This window comes from Gracilinanus agilis, chromosome 3 (assembly GCF_016433145.1).
Source record: "Gracilinanus agilis isolate LMUSP501 chromosome 3, AgileGrace, whole genome shotgun sequence".
Lineage (NCBI taxonomy): Eukaryota > Metazoa > Chordata > Mammalia > Didelphimorphia > Didelphidae > Gracilinanus > Gracilinanus agilis.
In genome coordinates this window covers 212,089,914-212,105,943 of record NC_058132.1, presented here as the reverse complement: position 1 = coordinate 212,105,943, position 16,030 = coordinate 212,089,914, and the positions used below count along the sequence as shown (strand labels likewise).

The following is a 16,030-nucleotide window of genomic DNA, read 5'->3' as shown; positions in this document are numbered from 1 at the left end:
TATATATATATAGTTTTATATGTATAGTTATCTCTTTGTCAAATGATGATTTCTCCATAGAGAGGATAGCAGGGGAGGAAGAGAGATACCTGGGAAGTTTAATGTAATAAATGAACAAATTAATTAATTAAAAAACAAAGACTTTCATGGCTTCAAAAAAAGTGTCACCTCCCACAAGAGACCTTGATTCTCCCAGTCCCATCATAGTGTTAGACCTGAAAGGGATCTTAGAAGCCATTTAGTCAGCCCCTTAATTTTACAAATGGAACTAAGGAACTAAATTTCTTACCTAAGGTCACATAACTATTAATTATCTGAAGTAAGATTTGAATTCAGGTCCTCCTGACTCTACTGCCACCTAGCACTAGCTGGTTATTATTAGTTCCTAATCTCAAATTACTATGCATCTGTTTTGCAAAAATCCAGTATTGTTTCCCCCCATAGACCCATGTGTCTACGTGTGAATGAGTTTATAAACAGACATACACAATATACCATATGAAAACCTCTTTCCTGTCCAAATCTGCTGTACTATATATGTTAGCATAGCTAATGAAGTCCTGTTTTGTGTGATTTAAAACTGAACATACATTGTGAGTATGAAGCTTGCTTAGCACATACATATTAGACATCATTAAGCAGTTTGATTACTCTTTCCTCAGTGTATCCCCTTCTTGTTCCTTATCATCTAAATTGAAGTTTGGGAGATTACACAAGCAAAATCACATGCATATCTTTGTCCAAAATAATCCACTTTTAAAGTTCAGCTTCTATGTCCTCCTGGTTTTTCTCTTATTTTATAGCTTCTCAGAACTGACATCTTCATGGATGCTGCTTTCAGTATAAATCCTGCTGTTGACATAGGACAGGTATGTAACAACTAGCACCGCTTTATTTGTAGGTGACATCTTTGCTAGTTTTGTACTATTTTGACAGTTATATGGGGAGGATTCATCTTCTTCATTGTGTTGTTGACAGTTGTTTATAACTTTTTATAATGCTCTTTTCCTGCTTCCTTGTCCATTACATATTTTCATTTTTAATTCAAATTCAAAAATGAAATCACTTCTGAAATTCCTCTGCTTATCTCAATCTCATTTAGGTGTAACATAATCTGTGACTTTCTCTAGTTTTGCCTCTTCCCTTCCTTAAAGAATTTTGTAAACTAGTCCTTTGTTGCTATTAAGTTTGTGTCACCTATGGCATGGATTTCTTCTATGTGCTTAATCTAAGGATGTTTAGCTTAGAGAAGACTCAGGAGGCACACAATAGCTACCACATATATTTGAGGAATTCTACAATGGGTGGAAATTAAATAGGAATAAAAGTAAAGTCTGATACTTGGGCCCCAAAAACCAACCACATACATACAGGGTAGGAAGGTATAATGGGATTTGCAAACTATAATTTGAATGAAATATGGAGATGCCTCCTCCTCCTTTTCCAGTCATTTTACCACTCTCTGCAGCATGTTAAGTATCTTTAAAACAGGGATCGTTTTAAAGTTATCTTTGTATTTCCAGTGTATATCAAAGTATCTGGTACATAGTCAGTAATATATTGTCTGTAATTAGTATGGGCTTCTTCATTGATTTGACTGAAGATGAACAAAGTTATTTTAAGCTTTAGCAACTTTAATTGCATTAACATTGTTGGGATATCCTCTATTTGATCTTGGAGGTAATATGTCAGGGGATACTGACAAACGTTTGGGGGTTCTGAAGGGATGAGGAGAATGAGATGTGGTAAGAAGGGTGACAGGTGTCAGGAGGGTCACTGAAGCTGGTAGCAATCAGAGGCTAGGTTTATTGATCACAGCTAGTGTTATATAGGCCAATGTTACAAAAGTTATAGGATCAGGTAATCTTTTTGCAGAAACAGTGGTTAGTAATAATTTACAATCTTAGTACAATGACTTAGTTTACCTCACGGAAGCTTAGGCAGAGTTTTCTATAGGTTAATAAATCACAGGTAAATATATGACCATCTAGTCCAGGAGTGGAAAGGAGGGGTTTTGGGTGTCTCATGTGAGGAGTGCTACGTGACTGATTATGGCCAGACCATGGTTTTGTTTTTACAGGGGGCCATTCTCACTACTGGAGGCTACAGTAATAGAGAGCTATTAGAATTCACTAAATAGGGAAGTAACAAGATCAGACCAATAGTTTAGGAAAATCACTTTGACAGTTAAGTGGACGATGGATCAGAGTGAAAAGAGACTTGTCTTAAAATGACTGATTGCAAGAGTCTATCCAAAAGCTGATGAGGGATTGAATTAAAGGTAGCTTTCACAGTTATCACAGCTATTTACTGATTTTTCCCCACTAATTTCATGAAAAAAGCTAGCAAGTATGAGAAAGTACCAGTTTTCCTTTCCATAATAATTGTTAAAAAGGGCTAAAAAAAACAGAAAATGTTCATTATTTTAGACAGGGTTAAGAACTCATTTTCATACTCAAATATTAAAATTCAGTATATTTCAAATTTCATGAACGAGTACTTTTTTTGGATACAGATTGAAGGTGCATTTATTCAAGGCATGGGGTTATTTACAACTGAAGAACTGAAGTACTCCCCAGAAGGTGTTCTTTACTCTAGGGGCCCAGAAGATTATAAAATCCCTACAGTTACTGAAATCCCAGAAAAGTTTTATGTCACTTTGGTGCATTCCTGCAATCCAATAGCCATATACTCATCCAAGGTGAGATTGTATAATATATTATTTTCTTTTCCACCATTATGACCAAACAGGAAAACAACCAAAAAAATCATAGTCCTGATCCCATTAATTAACATTAGTCTTTACTAAGTCATTTGAACTAAAACCCAATGTGAAAATAAACTATGGAGTAAATAATCTACCTTCCTTCCAGCTTTAACATCCTATGTTTTCATCATTCCAAGATTAGTGCATGATTATGTCTTCATGATTCTGCTGCAAAAATTGTACTTCCCGGGGCAGCTGGGTAGCTCAGTGGATTGAGAGCCAGGTCTAGAGACAGGAGGTCCTAGGTTCAAATCTGGCCTCAGACACTTCCCAGCTGTGTGACCCTGGGCAAGTCACTTGACCCCCATTGCCTACCCTTACCAATCTTCCACCTATAAGTCAATACACAGAAGTTAAGGGTTTAAAATAAAAAAAAATTGTACTTTCCCGTGTGGGTCATTTTCTTGATGATTTTGAGAAAGTATAAAGCATCATTTTTTCTGTTTAATTGTTCTGTTTAATTGACTCATTTCTTGGTCTGTCATGGTATAGCATTTAACAGATTTATTCACTGCTTCATGCTGATGTTCCTGTATTGGTTCTGGGAAAGATGAAATTCTGATCATTCAGCAGATTCATAGCAGTAGGTAAAGAGACAGAATATGTGTGAGACATAAATGAAGAATAGTCTTCTAATACCTTCTTCCCTTCCTGTTAGGGCCTAGGAGAAGCTGGAATGTTCATGGGATCATCTGTGTTCTTTGCTATCATGGATGCTGTGGCTGCAGCACGAAGGAAGAAAGGACTTATGGAGCCTTTTGTTATGAATAGCCCAGCAACTCCTGAGCTGATTAGAATGTCTTGTGTGGATCAGTTTACTGAACAGGTATGGAAAGTTGGAATGGAGTAATTTTTTTTAATTTGATAACTCTCATGGCTTTCAGATCCTTGGTCTTTTTTATTTCTTAATTAGATTTAGCTATGTCCAAATATACCACAAATCAGATTTCCCAATACTGAAAAATTTACCTTTTCTTATTTTTCCCCAGTTAAGATTTTGATTGACTCCAACCAAATAGGCCAAAATGAAACTCAATATGAATGGTATTTTAGTTGTCCCAAACCCAAAACAAGAGTTTGCTCAATAGAGATAATGTTAGTAGCTTTATATTTCTCTTTTAGTCTTTCTTTACATTGTAGATACTTCAGAATAGGGATATAGATTCTTCACAAATGTATATAAAAAGTGTCCTATATAGAAAGGGGACTCAGACTATTCCATGGTGATGAAGTTTCTTCCTCTTTAAAACAGTTGCATCTCTCAGCATGCTTGTTGTGATGGCCCTCCTACTTGTGCTGTTTCTAATCCCTCTAGACTCAGTCCCTTCAGCTGCTGGGTTGGTATGAACTCTTTAAGGGGTGTGTAGCACTTTTCCAGCACATAATGGCCAGCTGGACCTTAATTATTCCCATTGTATTTGTAGATTCAATTAACAGACTGACTATTCATATGTTTTGGCATTTACATCTTCAGGAAATGAAAAAAAACCTATAGGTATTCCCAGTGTAAATTTTTCACTCAGTCATTCAGTCTAGGTACTCTTGTCTCACATATGGTGACCACTCTTGAAGAAATAAACCCAGATAGGATGAGAACCAGATCATATTGCTCTAAGTGTGGTTTTGCCCATTTTTAGTATTCTACATGATCTTTAAATACTGATGGGGTTTCCACCCCAGCAATGTCACTAAAAAATGTTTGATGTAACAAAGAGAAATATGACTACCTATCATGTTTATCCATTAGCATGTATTTCTGTGACAGTACAAATGGATTCTTAATTTGGAGATGGAAACAGAGACAGAGAGAAACTCAGAAAGGGGAGAGAGAAAGATAAAAAGATAGAGAGAAAAAGAGAGATGGAGGAAAGACAGAGGAGAGAGAGACAGAGAAAGAAGGAGCAGAAAAAAGAGAGATAAAATCAGAGAGGGAGAGAGAAGGAGGAGAGACAGAGAGACATAGATAGAGATAGAGATAGAGATGGAGAGAGACAATTTTTATTAAGGACTTATTATGTGTTCCAGGTTCTATGCTAAGGTGTGAGGATACAAAATGAGCAAATAAAACAGATATTCCCTTAAGTAACTTACATTCTAAAAGGAGAAGACTGCACATACAGAGCAGCTGGAAAATGGGAAGGGGAAAAATATATGTAAAAGAGAAAAGCTGCTAGCAAGTAGAAAGAGCAGAAAGAGAAGGGGAAAATATTGATGTCTTGCTTTCCTTTAGGAAATTAAAAAACTACTTTAAATACTCTAAGGGCCCATCTTTATAATACCATTTTCTTCTACAGTTGTATATCTGTGATACACAGCCAATATACTCTCTAAAGAATTGAAAATCAATAAGGCAATGGAGAGGCCTATGGTCAGTGTGATCAGGGTGCAATATGACCAATGAAGAGCTTTGGAGAAGAAAAGGAATAAAATATATCATCAGGGAAATATGGGCTAGGAAGAGAAAATGGATGGTCGTGTGAGAAGTGAGAGAAAGGATAGGTCAGCATTAGTGAACGTTTTCGAGATCATGTGCCCAAACTGCAACTTCAAGCTGCCTGTGAGTCCCCTGCATTACCCTAGACCAGTGATTCCCAAAGTTGGTGCCACTGCCCCCTGGTTGGTGCTACAGCGATAGAGGTGTGATAGTGATGGCTACAGGTGCATTTGGGGGCTGTGAATAACTGTAAGGTGGTGGTGATAGTATGTGAAAGGGGGCACTAAGTAATATTTTTTCTGGAAAGGGAGTGGTAGGCGAAAAATGATTGGGAACCACTGCACAGAGAAGGGAGGAAGTGCTTGTATTGGGTGGCTATAAAGAGAACATGCAAAAAATGTCCTAAATCACTGTGAAGAGGGGGAACAGAACAGAACAGGAGCCCCTCTGTGATGCCCTGGCACCCATGTCACAGCTCTGCCAACAAATGGGGATAGGTGGACAGCCCAAATATTCCATTGGTGTTTACTTGATGTCAAGAGAAAATGAGAAAATGTATCCAGTATATTGAATAGATCTCCTGTAGCAAAGCTATTGAAAGATATGAATAAAAGGCACATAAGATAGGTAAGAATGGATGGGTTATGATTGAATTGAGTAATTAAATAATCTTAAGCACTTATCTTTCTCTTTTGTCTTTCCTTCTAGATTCCCAGAGATGATCCTTCAACTTTCAAGCCTTGGTCTATCCATGTTTCCTAAAATGTGAGAGAATGGAAAAGTGCCATATCTATGATCAATTTTAAAAGTCTCAAATCAAACTAAAATATACTTTGGCTTATAAACTTTAAGATTATTTTTTAGCTTTGTCTAATAATCATCTTTCTTGGATTAAGGGATGCAGATTTTTCACTGAAGTGCATAACATTTAAAAAGCAAAAGCCAATTTTTGTTTAAATTCTGACTATTTTGCAACCCTATAAAAATCCATATCATATCCATTTGTGAAAAATTTTAGCAGATTCTTCAACTAAAGAAGGATGTCATAGCTTAGTTCAACCAGGGCTACTATACAATACAAAAAATACTCAGGCTATAGGTTTCAGGACATCTCATCACCTGTCACACTTTTCATTTTCCACATATAGAAATGGAGACTAAAGAGTCACATAGTTTATTTGGGACAGAACTACAACTGGAATCTTAATATTCTCATATCTGTGCCAGTTTTCCTTCTATTACAATAAGCTGCCTCTGGTATAATACTTTCATCTGTTTGTTTCTGTCACTCTTAGTTGCACTTAAAAAGAAAATGTGTTTGAAACTGAGCATTATGTTTGGTCCTAAACAAGTTGACTTTTTTTTTGGCTTGGTAATTTTGACACAAATAAACAAGCTCACTCCTGGATAACCTGTTTACCAGAAATCAGTGTTCATTATCCACAAATGAAAATCTATTTAGCAATAAGTATATGGGAAAAAGATACATGGTTAAGACATGTGGAGTCAGGTTAAAGAGAAAAGAGACTTTTCAGAAATAGTTCTAGCATCTCATAGGAAAATAAAATAATTCTTTCAAAAGAACTGGCCGAATCATAAGAGCTTTCTCATTCTAAGAGGTTTGATCCAAATATACCTCAAAATGTCTACATCAAAATTGACATTCTCTCAGCTCTTAGAATGTATACTAGGCTATTCTAACAAAACAGAATAAAATATTTAGGGACATATTTTAGACAGTATAAGAAGTCCACACCCACGAATGAATGGTCTTAGAAAGAAGTTCCTAAATGTTTGAAGTTGTGAGAAATTCTCTTTTTATTATTCGGAGTGCCCGATACCAAAATAATCCTTTTCATTTCAGCAAGAAGTTGGGAAAAGCCAGTCAGTAGCATATTTGAAAAATAGATAATTACTATACAGAGATCATTAAATACTACACAACTACAACAACTCAGAATTTTCTGCTTATGCATATTTTAGAAAACATCTATGTGTATACATGTTTACTATTGTTTTTTGAGTTGTAAAGGGCTGCTAGAGAATATTTTACTAACTATTGGCATACTATTTAGAAAATATCTTCTAACTTTAATAAACATGATCAGGTATCCTTTTGATGATTAAAACCATGGTATTTTCCAAAGAGCATCAAGCTTACTTTGTCCACTTATATGTATTTGATTGGCATTGGTAAGAAATAAAAATATTTTTTAAAGTTTCTCTTTTCTCATCTGAGATGTTATCTTTGGACAATAGTGAAGATCAAGTAACCAAACCTGATGAAAACATCACACTGTTCAAGTGTTTCAGAAAAAGATGGTATTCTCATGCTGTGGAGCTCAGATTACTTCATTAACCATCAAATCAATGAGAGAGGGAACACCGAATAGTGGAATAAACACTGATTTAGAGTCAGAGAACTGAAGTTTAAAACCTGACTTAGGCAAATCACATAGCTTCTCTGGGTTTCAGTTTCCTCAACTCTACAAAGAGAGAGTGAGATTGGATGATATCAAAGGTCCTTCCCAATTCTCTGTCTATAGTATGATCCATGACTTGATTATTCCTGAGTCTGGCTCTGAGGTGGAATTTTTCCTGCATGATTGATTATTAAGTGTGACTCTTACCTGAACGTGTAGTTAAGGATGCTGGAACATGTGATGAATCACTCTATGCCTTTAAATTTTATTTATGCAGGGACAAGTTTTGAGGATGTTATAATACGGTCTCTGCTTTTTCCTTTTATAGCAATTTTCTATAACCAGAGAAAGTACTTAATAGAATATATGAGCATTGTGCAAAGATGCAGTCATTTCATATCCCAAATAACTAAAGTGGATTATTATTTGGACATGTCACCTGTCTATTAATACACATTTATGTATAAAATTAGTCCATCTGAATGTGGTTAAATGAACATGTTTTACTACAGGCAACTATTTGTTAAACACTGTTCTCTCTATATAATTAGGAATTACTTACGTGTATCTGGACTCCAGTCCAAGTTTTTGTTTCCAATAGCAAACAATGTGTCTCTTGTAAGTCATTTCATTTGTTGCTTATGTGTATACAAACACACACACACACACACACACACACACACATTATTAGATTGCCCTAATAACATCTGATCCTTCTAAAGCAGTGATGGGCAAATTACAGCCTGTGGGCCAGATGCGGCCCCCTGAAATGTTCTATGTGGCTGCCCAACATTATTCCTAATCTGATGAATATAATGAGTTGGATACAATAGCATTGACGTAGGTGTGGACAAGGATCTTGAGTGTAGGCTTGGACCTCTAGTGGGGACCCAGTGCAAATGGGAGCAAGGTTATGGAAGCAGCGCCCTGAGACTGTTGAAGGAACCTCAGGCAGAGGGGCAGGCGGGGGACCACCAGGAGGCTTGACCATGAGAACAAAGAGACCTGAGACCTCGGGAGCCTAGAGAGTGCAGACAGACCCTGAGTGTGAGGATAAAGCTGAGAAGGCACAGGTCTAACAATGGCAAGCCAAAATTGGGAATCCCAGAAGAGAAAGATCATCAAGAAGAAATCTGTAACACTGGACAACTTTTACACAGAGAAAATCCAGACAACAGAGCAAACAGCAGAGGAGAGCAAACAAGTAATCATATCCAAACCTTCTCAAAATAATGAAAACTGGTCACAAGCTATTGAAGAGTTCAAATCTGATATGATGAGAAAGATGGAAGAGATCTGGCAAGAAAATAACAGCTTAAAAGGCAGAATTTCACAATTGGAAAGTGAAGCAAGTCAATTGAAGACCAAAAATGACCAGATTGAAAAGGAAAACCAAAAAGATTATAACCAAAAACCAGTCCCTAAAGGCTAGAATTGAGCAATTAGAAGCTAATGATCTCTCATGACAGCAAGAACAAATAAAACAAAGTCAAAAGACTGATAAAATAGAAGGAAACATGAAATATTTTAATGAGAAACTGACAGATCAAGAAAACAGGGCTAGAAGAGACAATTTGAGAATCATTGGTCTTCCTGAAAAAGCAGAAATTAATAGAATTTTTCACTCCAAACTAAAAGAAATTATTCAGCAAAATTGCCCTGAAGTTCTACAACAAGAGGGTAATATAGACATTGAAAGGATCCATAGATCACCCTATACACTAGACCCAGAAAAGACAACCCCCAGGAATATACTAGCGAAATTCAAGAGATTCAAAGTAAAAGAAAAAATCTTACAAGAAGCCAGAAAGAGACAATTCAAATATCAAGGAGCACCAATCAGGATCACACAGGATCTGGCAGGCTCCACAGTAAAAGACCACAAGCCTTGGAATATGATATTCAGAAAGGCAAGAGAACTGGGTCTTCAACCACAGATCAACTACCCATCCAAAATAACTATGTACTTCCAGGGGAAAGTTTGGGCATTCAACAAGAGAGAAGATTTCCAAGTATTTGCACAGAAAAGACCAGGATTAAATGGAAAGTTTGATATCCAACCACAAAAATCAAAAGAAATATGAAAAACTAAATAAGAAACAGAAGGGAAAGAAAGAAAATTCCTATTTTTTAAATTTGCCCCTTTAAGGGCTTCAATAAGATCTAATTATCTGTATTCCTATGTGGAGAAATGCTATATATAATTGTCTTTAGTGAACTCTATTCACTATTATAGTATTCACTATCATAGTAATCAGAAGAATTATATATAGGGAGAGGTTGGAACACTAAATGGTCTAAGATGATATGGGGGTGGGAAAGAGAGGGGTGAATAGTAGGGGACACCAAGAGAAACTTAAATGAATAACAAAAATAGGATGTTCTATTACACACAAAGAGGGCATGGGAAGGGGAGGGGATGAATACTATTATAAAAAGGAGAGGAAGAGAGCATTAAGAGGTAATATTTAAACCTTATTCTCAGTGTAATTAAACCTGAGAGGGAAGAGTAGCTATATCCATTGGGATATAAAACTCTACCTAACTCTACTGAGAAAGTCAGAAGGGATAAACCAAGGGGAACAGGGAAGTGGGGAGGTCAAAAAAGGGAGAGAAGAAGAAGGGGGAGGGAATTCATTATGTGTTTAAAAATAAAAAGAGGGGAATAATAACAGAGGGGGTAGAAAGGGAAGTTAATCAAGGGAGGGGATAAGGGTTACTGGCATAAAGCAAACCACTGGTTTAAAAGGAAAGAGTGTAAGAAGAAGGAGTAGAACTAGGAGAGGATACCAAAATGTCAGGGAATGCACAACTGATAATTATAACTCTGAATGTGAATGGGATGAACTCGCTCATAAAACAGAAGCAAATAGCAGAGTGGACTAGACACCCAAATCCTACCATATGTTGTCTAAAAGAAACACATATGAGGCAGGTAGACATACACAAGTTTCAGGTTAAGGGCTTAAGCAAAATCTTTTGGGCATCAAATGAGAAAAAGAAGGCAGGAGTGGTGATTATGATTTCTGACAAAGCCAAAGTAAAAATAGATATGATTAAAAAAGACAGAGAAGGTCATTACATCCTGATTAAAGGCAGTATAGACAATGAAGAAATAACAGTTCTCAATATGTATGCACCAAATGGCATAGCATCCAAATTCATAAAAGAGATACTGGCAGAGCTTAAGAAGGAAATAGATATAGTAAAACCATAACAGTGGGAGATCTAAATATTCCTCTTCAGATCTAGATAAATCAAACCAAAAAAAAATAAGTAAGAAAGAGGTAAGGGAGGTGAACGAAGTCCTAGAAAAAATAGATTTAATTAATATGTGGAGAAAAATAAATAGGGACAAAAAGGAATACACCTACTTTTCAGCTGCACATGGTACATTCACAAAGATTGACCATGTAATAGAGCATAGAAACATTGCAAACAAATGCAAAAGAGCAGAAATAATAAATGTAACCTTTTCAGATCATAATGCAATAAAAATAATAATTAGTAAGGGTACCTGGACAGGCAAATCAAAAACTAATTGGAAATTAAATAATATGAATCTCCAAAACCAGCTAGTCAAAGAAGAAATCATAGAAACAATCAACAATTTCATTGAAGAGAATGACAATGATGAGACACCCTACCAAACTCTGTGGGATGCAGCAAAGGCAGTACTCAGGGGGAAATTTATATCCTTAAGTGCATATATTAACAAATTAGGGAGGGCAGAGAATAATGATTTGGGTATGCAACTTAAAAAGCTAGAAAGCGAGCAAATTAAAAACCCCCAGATGAAAACTAAATTAGAAATACTAAAAATCAAGGGAGAAATTAATAAAATCGAAAATAAAAGAGCTATTGAATTAATAAATAAGACTAGAAGCTGGTATTTTGATAAAACAGATAAAATAGACAAAGTACTGGACAATCTAATTAAAAAAAGGAAAGAAGAAAACCAAATTGACAGTATAAAAGATGAAAAGGGAGACCTCACCTCTAATGAAGGGGAAATTAAGGCAATCATTAAAAACTATTTCGCCCAATTATATGGCAATAAATATAACAATTTAGGAGATATGGACGAATATTTACAAAAATATAAACTGCCTAGATTAACAGCAGAAGAAATAGAATACCTAAATAATCCCATATTCAGAAAAAGAAATTGAACAAGCCATCAAAGAACTCCCTAAGAAAAAATCACCAGGGCCTGATGGATTCACAAGTGAATTCTATCAGACATTCAAAGAGCAACTAATCCCAATACTATACAAATTATTTGATATAATAAGCAAAGAAGGAGTCCTACCAAATTCCTTTTATGACAGAAATATGGTACTGATTCCTAAGCCAGGTACATCAAAAACAGAGAAAGAAAACTACAGACCAATCTACTTAATGAATATAGATGCGAAAATCTTAAACAGAATACTGGAAAAGAGACTCTTGCAAGTGATCACAAGGGTTATTCATTATGATGAGGTGGGATTTATACCAGGAATGCAAGGATTGTTCAACATCAGGAAAATCATTCACATAATTGACCATATCAACAAGCAAACCAAAAGAACCACATGATTATCTCAATAAATGCTGAAAAAGCCTTTGACAAAATACAGCCTAGCCTCCATTCGTTTTGAAAACACTGAAAAGTATAGAAATAGAAGGAATTTTCCTAAAAATAATAATCAGTGTATACCTAAAACCATCAACAAGCATCATATGCAATGGGGATGAATTAGAAGTCTTCCCAATAAGATCAGGAGTGAAACAAGGATGCCCATTATCACCTCTATTATTCAACATAGTACTAGGAACACTAGCAGTAGCAATTAGAGAAGAAAAAGAAATTGAAGGTATTAAAATAGGCAACGAGGAGACTATACTATGACTCTTTGCAGATGATATGATGGTCTACTTAAAAAATCCTAGAGAATCAACTAAGAAGTTTGTAGAAATAATCAACAACCTTCACAAAGTTGCAGGATACAAAATAAATGCACATAAATCATCAGCATTTCTATATATTTCCTGCACATCACAGCAGCAAGAGGTAGAAAGAGAAACACCATTTAACGTCATCCTAGACAATATAAAATACTTAGGAATCTATCTACCAAAACAAACACAGCAATTATATGAAAACAACTACAAAACACTTTCCAAACAAATAAAACTAGATCTAAACAATTGGAAAAACATTGATTGCTTGTGGGTAGGATGAGCTAACATAATAAAAATGACCATTCTACCCAAATTAATTTACCTATTTAGCACCATACCTATCAAACTACCAAAAATCTTCTTTATTGAATTAGGAAAAGCTATAACAAATTTCATTTGGAATAACAAAAGATCAAGAATATCAAGGGAAATAATGAAAAAAAATGTGAAGGAAGGGGGCCTAGCAGTACCAGATATTAAACTATACTATGAAGCAGCAGTCATCAAAACAATATGATACTGTCTAAGAGACAGAAGGGAGGATCAGTGGAATAGACTTGGGGTCAATGACATCAGCAAGACAGTGTATGATAAACCCAAAGAGCCCAACTTTTGGGACATGAATCCACTATTTGACAAAAACTGCTGGGAAATTTGGAAAACAATAAGGGAGAGATTAGGTTTAGATCAACATCTTAAACCCTACAACAAAATAAATTCAGAATGAGTGAATGACTTGAATATAAAGAGGGAAAGTATAAATAAGTTAAGTGAACATAGAGTAGTTTACTTGTCAGATCTCTGGGAAAGGAAAGATTTTAAAACCAAGCAAGAGTTAGAGAAAATTACAAAATGTAAATTAAATGGTTTTGATTATATCAAACTAAAAAGCTTTTGTACAAACAAAAACAATGCAGCCAAAATCAGAAGGGAAACAACAAATTGGGAAAAAATGTTTATAACAAAAAACTCTGGCAGGGGTCTAATTACTCAAATATACAAGGAGTTAAACCAATTGTATAAAAAAATCAAACCATTCCCCAATTAATAAAAGGGCAAGAGACATGAATAGGCAATTTTCAGGTAAAGAAATCAAAAGTATCAATAAGTACATGAGAAAGTGTTCTAAATCTCTAATAATTAGAGAAATGCAAATCAAAACAAATCTGTGTTATTTCACACCTAGCAGATTGGCTAAAATGAAAGAAGGGGAGAGTAATAAATGCTGGAGGGGATGTGGCAAAAGTGGGACATTAATGCATTGCTGGTGGAGTTGTGATCTGATCCAACCATTCTGCCTGGCAATTTGGAACTATGCTCAAAGGGCTATAAAAAAATGCCTGCCCTTTGATGCAGCCATACCACTGTTGGGTTTGTACCCCCAAAAGATCATAGATAAACAGACTTGTACGAAAATATTTATAGCTGCACTTTTTGTGGTGGCAAAAAACTGGAAAAGGAGGGTATGTCCTTCAATTGGGGAATGGCTGAACAAATTGTGGTGTATGCTGGTGACGGAATACTATTGTGCTAAAAGGAATAATAAACTGAAGGAATTCCATGTGAACTGGAAAGACCTCCAGGAACTGATGCAGAGCAAAAGGAGCAGAGCCAGAAGAACACTGTACATAGAGACTGATATACTGTGGTAAAATCGAATGTAATGGACTTCTGTACCAGCAGCAATGCAATGACATAGGACAGCGCTGAGGGATTTATGGTAAAGAACACTACTCACATTCAGAGGAAGAACTGCAGGAGTAGAAACATAGAAGAAAAACAACTGCTTGACCGCATTGGTTGAGGTGGACATGATGGGGATGTAGACTCAAAACGACCACACCTATGCAACTAACAACAATTTGGAAATAGGTCTTGATGAATGACACATATTAAAACCAGTGGAAAAATGCATCGGTCATGGGTGGGGGGAGTGCGGGGGATGAAGGGGAAAGTAGGATCATGAATCATGTAACCATGTTAAAAATGAATATTAATAAATGTTGAAAAAAATAAAAAATACCTCTACCTCCTTACCCATCACTGAATATAGTAGATTCTGAGTCATCTAGAGGTCAGATGTCAGTCTTTTAGGTCTGCTGGAGAGTGGGACATTTTGCCTGAAACCAGAGCCAATGTGCCTTTAGTTTTTGGATCCTCAGATTATGAATTTCAGTAAGATAAAGCAAACCCATTCTTCTAGATATTTTGAATGTAGATAAAGGGAAGAATTTGATCATATAACAAGAATTTGCCTTACTTTATCTTGAATATTGAAGACATAAGATCAGAAAGAGATAATTTGTGCTAAATACATGATGTATTTGGAAAATGTAAAGATGCGAACTTGTCTAGTATCATGAATATGATTTTTTTAAACCCTTAACTTCTGTGTATTGGCTCATAGGTGGAAGAGTGGTAAGGATGGGCAATGGGGGTCAAGTGACCTGCCCAGGGTCACACATCTGGGAGGTGTCAGAGGCCAGCTTTGAACCTAGGCCCTTCTGTCTCTAGACCTGACTCTCAATCCACTGAGTTACCCAGCTGGCATCATTAAAATGATTGGCACAACTCAGACAACATATTGCCACTTGGAATTTCTTTATTATGCTTACAATTTTTTTAAGTAAATGAATTGTTGTAAATGTTGGGGTAATTTCTCTTTTGTCTCACTTGAGGTTGGTAAGTAAATGAGAATCTTAATGGCAAAACATATATATGTATATTTATATATGTCATATTTCCTTGAATTTTTGATAGGAATATAAGTTATAAAATTATGAAAAATTATAACAAAATTATTTTATGTTTTAAGCCCTAATTGAAACCCAGAAGTTAGATCAAGGAAGAGTTGCAAAAACACTCTGGAAATATTCCTAAATTTTGTGTACTTACAACATTAGCCTTGATAAATGATACCCCTTAATCTAAATGTAAGGACAAGATTAACTTTTTCTGGTAACATTCTTACTTTACTCACTTACCATTAAATCTGTAAGATGGAATTATATGGGGGCTGCCAGGGAAACCCCCAAATGGAGGATCAGTTGAAGGCAGTTGAAACCAGGAGGGTAAAAGGGGGAACCCCCAAGCAAGTGGGAAGTTGATGTTCAGAGTTGTGAATGAGAAGGAGGTGGAAGTTTACAACTCTTAGTCATACCAGTTCTTGTCACAATCCTATGCTCTTGCTGCCCCAGGAAAAACTGTTGACAGCAACTATCTTGGATCCAGCTAAACCTGTTAATCATTACATGATCTACAGAGAGATTTGGGGACTCTTTTGAGAGCCTGTCTCTCTAAGACAGCCTACTCTCATCCGTTTCTACAAGTGACCCATGTTTTGTTTTCCAAAGAACTATAATAGATTAGAAGAAGGGTTTAGTGGGAAGGGAGAGAGAAGCTCAGTTTGTGGTATTTTGCCCTAGCTGTGTCAGGGACTCTTAGGCTTCAACAAAGAAA

At 35.9% G+C, this 16,030-nt stretch overlaps 1 protein-coding gene across 1 annotated transcript in view; it reads left to right on the top strand.

The window, feature by feature from the left end:
- The window catches only part of LOC123241402 (aldehyde oxidase 4-like), a 96,147-nt gene extending 90,184 nt beyond the window's left edge, over nt 1-5,963 (top strand). The window contains exons 21-25 of the mRNA XM_044669059.1: nt 445-458; nt 804-869; nt 2,516-2,701; nt 3,426-3,593; nt 5,910-5,963. Of these exons, the coding sequence (XP_044524994.1) occupies nt 445-458; nt 804-869; nt 2,516-2,701; nt 3,426-3,593; nt 5,910-5,963 (488 nt within the window). The remainder of the gene's footprint in view (nt 1-444; nt 459-803; nt 870-2,515; nt 2,702-3,425; nt 3,594-5,909) is intronic.
- The last annotated feature ends 10,067 nt before the right edge of the window (nt 5,964-16,030 follow it).